General features: G+C 42.1%; 3 protein-coding genes across 3 annotated transcripts in view; 1 reads left to right on the top strand and 2 right to left on the bottom strand.

Annotated features, from left to right (window-relative positions):
• Positions 1-6928, top strand: part of LOC112075665 (ladderlectin-like) — a 60679-nt gene extending 53751 nt beyond the window's left edge. The window contains exons 5-6 of the mRNA XM_070441001.1: positions 6452-6560; positions 6701-6928. Coding sequence (XP_070297102.1) covers positions 6452-6560; positions 6701-6792 — 201 coding nt within the window. The 3' untranslated portion in view covers positions 6793-6928. The remainder of the gene's footprint in view (positions 1-6451; positions 6561-6700) is intronic.
• LOC112075662 (equistatin-like) lies at positions 1385-2744 on the bottom strand. Its single transcript, XM_024142626.2, has 4 exons — positions 2647-2744; positions 1847-1978; positions 1612-1714; positions 1385-1505 (listed from the first exon to the last, which is right to left on the bottom strand). Exons 1-4 carry the CDS (start codon positions 2696-2698, stop codon positions 1490-1492), a joined length of 303 nt encoding a protein of 100 aa, XP_023998394.1. The 5' UTR covers positions 2699-2744; the 3' UTR covers positions 1385-1489.
• Positions 6929-10437: 3509 nt separating the features above from the next.
• LOC139025815 (equistatin-like) lies at positions 10438-12305 on the bottom strand. The gene is made up of 5 exons (XM_070441003.1): positions 12211-12305; positions 11635-11700; positions 10815-10946; positions 10621-10716; positions 10438-10532 (listed from the first exon to the last, which is right to left on the bottom strand). Exons 2-4 carry the CDS (start codon positions 11684-11686, stop codon positions 10637-10639), a joined length of 264 nt encoding a protein of 87 aa, XP_070297104.1. The 5' UTR covers positions 11687-11700; positions 12211-12305; the 3' UTR covers positions 10438-10532; positions 10621-10636.
• Between the last annotated feature and the right edge of the window lie 179 nt (positions 12306-12484).

Below are 12484 nucleotides of genomic sequence, written 5' to 3'. Positions count from 1 at the left end.
CATTTCCAAATCACACCTGCGTATTAAACCTACATGTGTGTGAAGTAGGACAGAGCAACAACAACAAAATGTTTTTATTAAAATGTGGTGAGTAGGTGTAGGGTATGTCACGCTTACCTCCCAGAGCAAAAGCTGTGCTGACAAGCAGAATGATGGTCAATTCGCCATGGTATCATCTCCTGAGAGAGAAAGAAGTGTAAGATTAGTTGACATTTTAAATCTGAATGGCTGTGGGTACTAGAGGAGAGGTTAAGGAAACCACTGTAAGGTGCAAAACTTAAAACTGCAGCAGATTTCTAAACCCAGTACTGAGGTAGTGGAATAGTGGTGAGATTTTAATGGGTCTAGGAACGACAGATTGGTACCTTGTCAGTTCAGGGATTCGATCTTGCAACCTTTCGGTTACTAGTCCAACACTCTAACACTAGCCCCCGACACATAAACTACTGCAGCATAAATCACATATACAAAACACAGGGCTGAAACCATTCAAAAGAGCGAGGAGTACTCGAATAAATACACAGGAGGAGACCGAAAACAGAAGCGCACAATGATACAACACGGGTGCACGGAAAGAGCAACAGTACCGGAGGATTCGTGACAGAGAGGTTAAGGATACCCTGTGTAAGCTACAAAACTTATGCAACTGCTAAGGCAGCATTCTCCCAACTCGGTCCTGGTGATCCCAGGTATCATCTCTTCAACCACTTACAATAGATTCTCCTTGGCACACAGGAACATGGATGCTTCCAAATGGCTTCTTATCCCTATGTAGTGCACTACTTGGACCAGGGCCACAGTGAACTAAATAGAGAATAGCTCAGGGCCACAAAGGTAATATGGGCCTCAACTCACAGGTAGGATTTCCAGAAGGGAATTTCAACATCTGTTCATCTAACACTGTATGTGAATGTATCACAAATAGCCCTCTATTCCCTATGAAGTGCACTACTTTTGACCAGAGACCATAGTGAATATGTTGCCCTGGACAAATGTAGTGCACTTGTTTTGAAGGATAATGCTAATTCCACAAATGCCCAAATACCCTCGGTGACACGCCCCTTTCCTGCTGACCACCACACCTGAACTCCTCTGCTGAATCACAATTCCTCTTCCTGTCTTATGGTATTAAGCAGCATTGTTTAACCTGGTTGTTCGAGTGTTTGTGGTTCCCAGTTTCTTTATATTCCTGTTGTTGTTTGGCAAAGTAAGTTTCTGCTATTGTAACTTTTCTAGGGTTTTAATTTCCTGCATTGTGACAGAATATCCTGTTACATGCCCTTCACCATAACAGTCCTACTCCTTCCTCCATTTCCCAGAAATGAACTGGTTCAGATACATTGTTCAGCATATCACACCAACAAGAAAGAAAGTAAATCAACAGTTTAATCTCTGGATTTCTTCATTTATTTGTATAGAATGTGAATCAGGTRCTGTAGTACAGTAAAGACAACTGTCAAAGTCTTCAACGTCTTCGTTCCAACMCRTTTCATCTKMGTCCACATCTACAATTACAGACACAACATAAACATTGACAACATCCAGAACCAGCTGCAAAGAAATAACATTTAGTGAATGAGTGAGAGTGTGTGTGTTTTTGTGTGTATATACATTGGTGGACAAATGGCTAGTTGGTAGCAGTTGGTAGCAGTGCCTGGAGGAGTCTCAGTACCCGGGATCTTCTGTCCAGAACTGTTCACACACCAACAGTAACCTACCAGAAATGGACATGTTAATAACCTGTTAAATATATAATATTTACACATTTTACTGTAACACATTGAATTTGTCACATTCAACTGAATTGGATAATTTACTGTGGGCTTGTATGTGTGTGCGTGTTAACCTGTAGAGCCTGAACATTGCTCAGGGGTGTATTGTCCAGCGGCGTCACACGTGGGGATGTAGGCTCCAATTGGGCCATTTAGCGCGGCATCTCTAGCATCCTCACATGGGGTCTTGGGTCGTATCATAGCATCTGGATACAGGGAACATACATTGTAATGTGGACATAACATTGCAGGACAATATACATTTCTGGACATACATTCTGGAATCTTGGAGTGCGTCCACTATGGGCCCTATTCAGAAGTAGTTTATACGGAATAGGGTTCCATTTCAGATGCAACCTAGGTACTTCCTGTCTAAATATTGAAGTTCTGCTACTTGTTTAAAAGGCCTGTAGAGTCAAATTCCAGTTTTGTAGAAGAGCTGATGAAACTAAGACTGGAAATTGTATCAGTGTTATTTCCTGTTAGTTGCTAGACAATATAATCAAACAAACCATTCATATCAGAATACCTCAGACCCGCATCTAGACACCAATATACATCTCTGGAACTAGAGGAGTGGCAGGTAGCCTGCTGTTTGAGAGTTGGGCCAGRAGTTCAAATCAGTGAGCTGACTAGTTGATATATCCGTCTATGTGCCCTTCAGCAAGGCACAACCTTCATTTCTCCAGTGTCAAGGTTGATAATGGCTGACCTCTCAGAGGGTGTCCCATGGAGAACCGGTTATGAATAGAAACACATTTCCAAATCACACCTGCGTATTAACACCTACATGTGTGTGAAGTAGGACAGAGCAACACCAACTAATGTTTTTATTAAAATGTAGGTGAGTAGGTGTGAGGTATGTCACGCTTACCTCCCAGAGCAAAAGCTGTGCTGACAAGCAGAAGGATGGTCAATATCGCCATGGTGATCGTCTCCTGAGAGAGAAAGAGTGTAAGATTAGTTGAGCATTTTAAATCTGGAATGGCTGTGGGTACTATAGGAGAGGTTAAGGAAACCAACTGTAAGGTGCAAAACTTAAGCAACTGCCAAAGCAGACATTTTCTAAACCCAGTACTGAGGTAGTGGAATAGTGGTGAGATTTTAATGGGTCTAGGAACGACAGATTTGTACCTCGTCAGCTCGGGGATTCGATCTTGCAACCTTTCGGTTACTAGTCCAACACTCTAACCACTAGCCCCCCGACACATAAACGACTGCAGCATAAATCACATATACAAAACACAGGGCTGAAACCCATTCAAAAGAGCGAGGAGTACCTCGAATAAATACACAGGAGGAGACCCYAAAACAGAAGCGCACAATGATACAACACGGGTGCACGGAAATAGCAACAGTACCAGAGGGATCCGTGACAGAGAGGTTAATGAAACCCTGTGTAAGCTACAAAACTTATGCAACTGCTAAGGCAGCATTTTCCCAACTCGGTCCTGGTGATCCCAGGTATCATCTCTTCAACCACTTACAATAGATTCTCCTTGCACAAAGGTACATGGATGCTTCCCAAATGGCTTCTTATCCCCTATGTAGTGCACTACTTTGGACCAGAGCCCACAGTGAACTAAATAGAGAATAGCTCAGGGCCACAAAGGTAATATGGGCCCTCAACTCACAGGTAGGATTTCAGAAAGGGAGATTTCAACATCTGTTCATCTAACACTGTATGTGAATGTATCACAAATAGCCCTCTATTCCCTATGAAGTGCACTACTTTTGACCAGAGACCATAGTGAATATGTTGCCCTGCACAAAATGTAGTGCACTTGTTTTGAAGGATAATGCTAATTCCACAAATGCCCAATTACCCTCTGGACACGCCCCTTTCCTGCTGACTCACCACACCTGAACTCACTCTGCTAATCACCAATTCCTCTTCCATTCTTATGGTATATAAGCAGCTTGTTTAACCTGGGTTGTTCAGTGTTTGTGGTGTCCCAGTTTCTTTATTGTTCCTGTTGTTGTTTGGCTAAAGTAAGTTTCTGCTATTGTAACGTTTTTTAATTTCCTGCATTGTGACATAATATCCTGTTCATCCAAGCTTGTGTATTGTTATGGTGTAGCTAGCCCAGTATAGACCTTTAATTTAACTGGAAGGAATTGTTACAGGTTGTAAGATGAGCATGGTCCAATGATGGTTCCTGCTAGCAGAATGTGTCTTAATCTATAATCCTGTAGACTGTTCTGCTCAGTTGCCTTTTGCACTGCGTCTCAGTGAACAAGGAACATTGAAATGCCGTTTTACTTTCAACCCCCCCCCCTAAAATCAAAAATGATTCCATGATGTACTCAGCTGTCTAGGTAATCCACCTCACCATATGGCCACCATGCTGGGCCAGACTGGAAGTAGAGGAAACATGACGTGCAGAACAAAACATTGGTCGCCATTTTTGGAAGGGTAGTGTCTAACTAATGTAGTTATTGATCAGTGCTGTACATGGTGACTAATCAGAACTATCTATTGTATTATGGATTGATCTTCAGAGGTGGGACACATGCTGTTAGCAGGTATCTCATTGAACCATGTTCTGCAAGCTGTTGCTATGGAATGTCCTTTGATCTTGCTTCATTAATTAATAGGTCTAATATTGGGCTGTGGTGTAGCTTACTGTCAGTCGTATGTTAATGTGGTGTATCCCTCCAGCACCACGACGTCTTATCACAGCCTTTCCTGATGGCCATTTCACCTTACCTACTGGTGTTACAAGCCACTAAGCCTTACCTGCCAGACTTGTGTACTGTGTGTTATTTTTTGTTGGATAATAAAAGAACCAGAAAGGAAAATGGTTCAACCATAATGCCTTTATTCTGACAATTGGCAATAGCCAAAGCTGCAGGGCATTTCTACATTTGGGAACTAGAACTCTTACTCCTGTCGGAGTGGAGAGAAAAACCTGCCCAAAATTCTCCTCAGCCCTGCTTAGGTTAGGTTGGTGTTTAGGAAAGCAGACATATTCCTGTTCTAATCTACTGTATGGAGTTGAATCTGTGATTTTGATGGCTTCATTCTCTCAGGTGACTCCAGACCATGTTGACCAGTCTTCTGCTTCTCAGTGCTGCCTTTGCTCTGGGAGATGCAAGTAAGGGTCCACTTTTCTTGACTCGTCTGTATTTTCTTGTAGAGAGGTGACTGACTGATCTACAATTAATATTGTAGCTGTGATTTGTAGTTCTGTCTCCAATAGCCTTTAAAGGCACATGTAACTTCTCCTTACAGATTTAGTTCTAGAAGAAGACTTGTGTCCTTATGGTTGGACCAAATATGGATCAAGCTGCTTAATGTTTGTCAAGACTACAAGGAGCTGGCCTGAAGCAGAGGTATCACCCTTACATCTACTGTGAATTTGAAGTGGAAGTTTAATTGAAATTAGATCTTTGACATTACCTTAAAGGTGATACTTTCTTTAACGGCAACACATGACTGATGTGAAATACTGAACTTTAAATAAAGATGGAAATTATCTATACATTTGAGTATTTAATGTGGAGTCGTGCCGCCTGTATTTTGGGACCCACAGGACATGGCTTAAGACGCAGATAAACTCGTATCTTTAAGATAATGTTTTAAAAGGGAATTAGTTGTGATGGTCAATATTTGGTTGAGAGTCCAGAAGACAAATTCTCAGCTAGGCTGGCCGACTGACTAATACATTAAATGTCTTTGTTACCATCTACTGCTTGGCTGTTATTGTAGATAATATTTTTCTAAACTGACTTGCCTAGTTAAATAAATACTTTCTTCTCTAGAGGCACTGTGTGTCCCTTGGTGATCAACTGGTGTCTGTACCCAACGTTGTGAAGTACCTTGGCGCAAACCTGGCATCTGTGCACAGCTCCGAGGAGGATCGGTTTCTACAGGCGTTGGTCTTGGAGAAGACTGTTTGTTTCCCTCCTACCTGGATTGGTGGATTTTATTCTGTTAAGGTGGGACCTTTGAGACTACAGTGTTATATAGACCCATTATTGCAAGGAACTCTGTTCCATCTCATCTTGCGCAAGTGAACAGCAAACCTTGTTAAAAATGTGAGGTGTGGCATGTAGGCTACCTGTAATTTGTTGTAGTTCTGTCTGAGCTGTGCCTAATGTCATTTTGTGTGGACCCCAGGAAGAGTAGCTGCTGCTTTTTAACAGCTACTGTAATGGGTTCCATATAAAATATCAAGAGTGCCCAGGAGATAGGAAGCCTCGCTGTTAAGATCATGGGGCTAATTAAGGCAAGGCTGTTTGAATCCCAGAGCTCACTGTGTGATTGATGTGCCCTTGAGRAACACCCTGAGCCTAATTGATCCTGTGAGTCTTTCTAGATGAAAGAATCTGCTAAATTACTTCAATGCATTTAACTGTCAACTTCAGTAGGAGGCTTTTATACACATGTAAAATGGTTCTAGTTAATTATGAATGCGATCGAAATAATTTTTTCCAGACAGTCTGCTTGTAAACATGTGTATGGGGTTTCTAGCTTCAACAGTTGTAGACAAGTTATGGTCTTTGAAATGCATTGGGATGATTGCAAATGTGAGGATTAGGCTCCATGTTTACACAAGCAACAGTCCCAGTCGGATGGTTTTAAGTAGTGGTAGCTTCAACTGTTTTGTTGTTTCAGGTGGAATAGAAAGGACTACATTTAGTTTGTATTCTGAAACCCCACTTTCCCCCCTCAGGACAGGCAGTGGTTCTGGAGCGATCGCTCCGACTTTGATCACCAGAACTGGGCTAAAGGAAGGCCCGCTGCTGGTGCCAGAGAGACTTGTATTCATATCAACTTTGGAGGTACAGTAAGCCCAGTATCATTCACTAATCCAGTCATCAAATTAAACTTATTCCTAGTTCATTTAACTATTTATTCTCATGTAGACTTTCCTACTGTTGTCGGTGTACAGCTGAATATTTCGGTTGTGTTTCGTCTTCAGCTCAAAAGCGTTGGAACAATGAAATATGTGGAAGGAGCTTGCCCTCGGTGTGCTCCCTGAGACTCCTGCCTCTTCGCCAGACTATACATTAAAAGCAGCAATGCTATTCTGTAGTGTCTGCAGCCTTAATACTTCATTGTAACGTCAAATACTTTGTTGCTGTTAAATGAAGTCTCAGTTGCTACACAAATGTTGACATTGTTTGCAGCCAATAAAATGTGGACACTATTTTGTCTCTTGTGTTATTGAACATGAATGATACGTTTCAGTTTGTACTTTTTCTAACTGGTCCCCTGTGGGACACAACCCTGATATTGCAAGTGTCATGCTCGACTGTGCCACCAGGACATAACTGTTATTGTGCTTAACTTCTTGTAAATGTTTACCTGTGAAATGATGCAGTATGTTTAGGATACTGAAGGTTCAAAAGACATGTTTTAACCTGTCATGAAGTTAATTTTGTTTAAAAGTTTGTTTCTTAAGTTGTGTTTTGAAGAACTGAGTGTCATTATGCCTGTCCTGTCACTACTCTAAGAAGAGGTTTTTATTCACATGGGCAAGTCCACTTGTTCACATTACAACCTACTCCGGATGGCGCTGGGCCAATTGTGCGCTTCCTTTTGGGACTCAATCACGGCGGAATGTGCTACAGCCTGGATTTGAACTAGGTACTTTAGCGACTCTTCCACTGAGATGCAGTGCCTTTGACTGCTGTGCCACCCAGGCACAGGTTCCTGGAGTATCCTTTAGGGTTTCTTCAAATTGTAACTAGGGGGAACCCCAATGTTCAGAGAACCCCTCGTAAGTGATCCTTGAAGAAAGTTAAATCATGAGATGACATGCTAGCGGAGCTTCAAGTCCAACGTTTTATATCTGGGATGTTGATCTCTATCCATAGTCAGAATACTCAACATGCACTGCAAAATCGAACAGGATTCTAGTTACATTCATCAGCGGTGTAGGGAGGTTGAAGTTTGTCAACCCTGAACATTTTAATTATACAGATTAACAAAACAAGCTCACGACAGATTTCATACCTTGGTTTTTGTGGGGACAACTTTTGCTAATAGTTATAATACCTTGTCCATAATGTAGAGGTCCATGTGGTATTAATTGAAGAGGTAAAGGAGGTGGATGTTAAATGTGATCTGCATAACATACCAATTGACATGCCCTGTCTGTATACCTGCAGACAAGTGAGCAGTTCAGTCTTCTGCACGCAATACAGCTAACATTATCTTACCTGTGATTATCCATTGAATTGTGAATATTTTCAGTTTAAGATTGGAAATTAGATGCTATCAAACAATATTTAGATTATACAAGGGACAAACCTCACCTTGATCTTCCCATTTTTCAGTTAAGCACCTGCTACTGTCCATTTAAATTGAAATGTTTGTTGGGCAGGTAGGTTCCTGCAAGGACCCCCACCAGTTAAGGAGGTTCCTTGATGAACCCCACCTATGGGGTTCTTGGAAGAACCTTTTGGGGGCCATTTTCAGTGCCAAGAACTGTATGGTTTTAAAGAACAGAACTTTAGAACTCCAGTTGAACCCCACATTTTTAGAGCGTACTTGGACTAGGATTCAAAAGTTACTCTCACATCTGAGCTATCTTTGTTGCAGGTGCATGGTTACAGTTGAGTAAGATGTAGTACACCGTATAATGTTTTTGCTAGTCTCACTGCTCTAAAGCTGTACGTATRGGCCTCAAAGCCTTCGTCAGAGCTTTCAGTGTGCACAACCTGACCACACCAAAAGACTATGTAGGTTGTTTTGCTGTACACACAAGCCTCACAAGACTTGTCTGAAGGTAGATCTGTTTAAAAAATGAATAGATGTATACAGTTTATTACGTACACCCATCTAGTACTGGGTTGGACCCCCCCATTGCCTCCAGAAAAGCCTGAATTCTTCAGGGCTTGGAAACATTGCTCAATTGGTATCAAGGGACTTAACGTGTACCAGGGAAACATCATTACACCTCCGCCACCAGCCTGTACCGTTGACACCAGGTAGGTTGTGGCCGTGGACTGATGCAGCTTACCCCAAATCCTGACTCTGCCATCAGCATGACGCAACAGGAACCAGGATTCATCGGGCCAGGCGATGTTTTCCACTCAATTGTTCAGCTTGCATGATACCTGCCATTCTCTTTCGACCTTTCATCAACGAGCTGTTTTCACCATAAAGAACTGCCACTGACTGGATGTTTTTTGTTTGTCGCACCATTCCACTTGCTGACAGGTGTATAAAATCGAGCACGCAGCCATGCAATCTCCATAGACAAACAGTGGCAGGAGAATTGTCTTACAGGTGAGCTCAGTGACCTTCAATGTGGCACCATCATAGGAAGCCACCTTTTCAACAAGTCAGTTTGTAAAAAGTCTGCCAGGAGAAAGCTAACTGCCCGAATGCATAGTGCCAACTAATGTTTAGTGGAGGAGGAATAATGGTCTGGTGCTGTTCATGGTTCGGGCCCCTTAGTTCTAGTGAAGGAAAATCTTAATACTACAGCGTACAATGACATTGTAGACGATTCTGTGCTCCAACTTTGTGGCATCAGTTTGGGGAAGGCCCTTTCCTGTTTCAGCATGACAATCCCCCCATGCAGGTTTATACAGAAATGGTTTGATGAGATTGGTGTGGAAGAACTCTACTGGCCTGCACAGATCCCTGACCTAAACCCCATTGAATACTTTTGGGATGAATTGGAACGCCAACTGTGAGCCAGGCCTAATCGCCTAAAATCAGTGCCCGTCCGCTCTAATGCTCGTGGCTGAATGGAAGCACGTCCCCGCAGCAATGTTCCAACATCTAGTGCAAAGCCTTCCCAGAAGAGCGGAGGCAGTTATAGCAAAAGGGGACCAACTCCATGATTCTGGAATGAGATGAGACCAAACCAGGAGATATCTTTCATCAAGTCATCCTACAAGTTCTAATAGAACATTTACTCATGTAAAGATGACGAGCATGCATTTTATTTTACAGGATGATAATGCATGAAGCAAACAATGGAATGATTTAGTGAAATGTGAAGNTGTAGACTCAGTAAAGGGGTCTTTCATCCCTCTGTGGCCTGGAACAATTCTTCAGCCTCAGAGTAGCATGGTTCTGATTGTGGACTCTGCTGAACTCCTGTGTATATATATATTGGAATGACATTTCGATGTTGACGGAGGACCAAAGATACCATAATTAAAATTAATAAAGAGAAACCCACACAAAGGAAATACTGACAGATTTGATTCCACAGTCCAAGTCCTACAGTCAGAGTTAGGATGCGAATATTTGTAAACTCTTTCAGTTGTGTTCCGTGGGTGTCACTGAGTAGGCTGATGCCCCATATCATGGACCCAAGATCCACAGGCATTAGAAAGGGCTTGCCTGTGCACGTGACTAAACCCCACAACCCCCTTCTCAGCTTTCTGATTTCCACCAATCAGAGTTGATGTCAGAGTGATTAGAGGGACAATAGAGTGCTGAGTAGCAGGCAGTTAACAAGTGTGGTAGACTACTAATGACCATCAGCAGCATCAGAGCTTGGAGAAGCCTAACTACTACATGGTCACGTGGAATTTAACTGCCTTCATGTCCTGTAACTGCCGGTGTGGTGGTAATACAGTCACCATAACAGTCCTACTCCTTCCTCCACTTCCCAGAAATGGACTGGTTCAGATACATTGTTCAACATATCACACCAACAAGGAAGTAAATCAACACTTTAATATCTGGATTCTTTATGTATTTATTTGTATGGAATGTTATTCAGTTCCTGTAGTACAGTAAAGACAACTGTCAGTCTTCTACATCTCACTTCCAACACCTTTCATCTACAATTAGACAACAAAAAATACACATCAATAACCAGCTGCAAAGAAGTAACATTTAGTGAAAGAGCATGTATATACACACACACACCTTGGTGGAATAGCTGCTAGCAGTTGATAGCAGTGCCTGGTGGAGTCTCAGTACCCGGGATCTTCTGTCCGGTACTGGTCACACACCAACAGTAACCTACCAGAAAGACATGTTGCATATACAATATATACACATTGAATTGTCACATTCTACTGAATTGAGAATTTTGTGCGTGCGTGTGCGCCAGTGTTAACCTGTAGAGCCCCAACATTGCACGGGTGTGTATTGCCCATTGCCGTCACATGTGGGAACGTAGGCTCCAATTGAGCCATTTAAAGCGGCACGTCTAGCAACCTCACATGGGGTCTTGGGTCGTGTCATAGCATCTGGACACAGGGAACATACATTGTAATGTGGACATAACATTGCAGAACAATATACAATTCATGACATACATTCTGGAATCTTGGGTTAAGTCCCCTATGGGACCCTATTCAGAAGTAGTTTATACAGAATAGGGTTCCATTTCAGATGCAACCTAGGTACTTCCTGTCTAAATATTGAAGTCCTGCTACTTTTTCAAAAAGGCCTGTGGAATCAATTCTGTTTCTGTATTTTGTAGAAGAGCTGATGAACCTAAGACTGGAAATTGTATCAGTGTTATTTCCTGATAGTTGGTAGACAATCCAATCATACATCCAGTTGAATGATCAAACCATTCATATCAGAATACCTCAGTCCAACATCTAGACACCAATATACATCTCTGGAACTAGAGGAGTGGAAGGTAGCCTGCTGTTTGAGAGTTGGGCCAGTAGTTCAAATCAGTGAGCTGACAAGTTGATATATCCGTCTATGTGCCCTTCAGCAAGGCACAACCTTCATTTCTCCAGTGTCAAGGTTGATAATGGCTGACCTCTCAGAGGGTGTCCCATGGAGAACCGGTTATGAATAGAAACATTTCCAAATCACACCTGCGTATTAATACCTACATGTGTGAAGTAGGACAGAGCAACACCAACAAATGTTTTTATTAAAATGTTGGTGAGTAGGTGTGAGGTATGTCACGCTCACCTCCCAGAGCAAAAGCCGTGCTGACAAGCAGAATGATGGTGAATATCGCCATGGTGATCGTCTCCTGAGAGAGAAAAGAGTAAGATTAGTTGAGCATTTTAAATCTGGAATGGCTGTGGAACTAGAGGAGAGGTTAAGGAAACACACTGTAAGGTACAAAACTTAACCAACCTGCCAAAGCAGCATTTTCTAATCCAGTACTGAGGACCCCAAGAAGCGAGTATGGGGCAACACGGTGCTACTAGTCTTCTGCCAAAACTCAGGTATATTTCTTCAACCAACATACAAAGATTAGCCTGGCACACAGGAATATGTATCCTTCCCAAATGGCTCTCCATGTAGTGAACTACCTTTAACGAGGCCTATAATGCACTACAAAGAAATATGAAGCATATAGATATTGTCAGAGACTAACCATTTACTGAAAATGTACAGATACGTCTAAAATCTTTTATTCAGGGAACCACTCCACAAAATGGCACAACTATATAGTGCACTAAGTTTGACAAGAGCCACATAACATTTAGGTACCATTTGAGATGCAATAGTCTATTAAATAATGATGCGCTTCTCACTTCTGCACTCTTCCAAGGGATTCACTGGTGCCTCTCTCTCTGTTGTCTGTGAGTTATGGTCTACCTCTTCCACCTCTTCTTTTAAAGGACCTGTCACAGGTGTGACTAGTTGCCTCATTAACCCACAAGAGATCCTGTTGTCGGGCCATTAGTTAGGGTGTAAAGCACTTAAGGAGAAATACTTTCAAGTACTACTTAGGTCGTTTTTGGGGGTATCTTTACTTTACAATTTATATTTTTCCTAAAGAAAAGAATGTACTTTTTACTCCATACAT

This window comes from Salvelinus sp. IW2-2015, unplaced genomic scaffold (genome assembly GCF_002910315.2).
Source record: "Salvelinus sp. IW2-2015 unplaced genomic scaffold, ASM291031v2 Un_scaffold3328, whole genome shotgun sequence".
Lineage (NCBI taxonomy): Eukaryota > Metazoa > Chordata > Actinopteri > Salmoniformes > Salmonidae > Salvelinus > Salvelinus sp. IW2-2015.
This window is presented reverse-complemented; position numbering and strand designations above follow the sequence as displayed.

Coding starts and splice junctions, on each gene's coding strand:
- LOC139025815 (XM_070441003.1), bottom strand. CDS start 11,686: ATGGCGATATTCACCATCATTCTGCTTGTCAGCACGGCTTTTGCTCTG. Junction 10,947..11,634: donor CACGGCTTTTGCTCTGGGAG/GTGAGCGTGACA, acceptor CCCTGTGTCCAG/ATGCTATGACACGACCCAAG. Junction 10,717..10,814: donor GCAATGTTGGGGCTCTACAG/GTTAACACTGGC, acceptor TCTTTCTGGTAG/GTTACTGTTGGTGTGTGACC.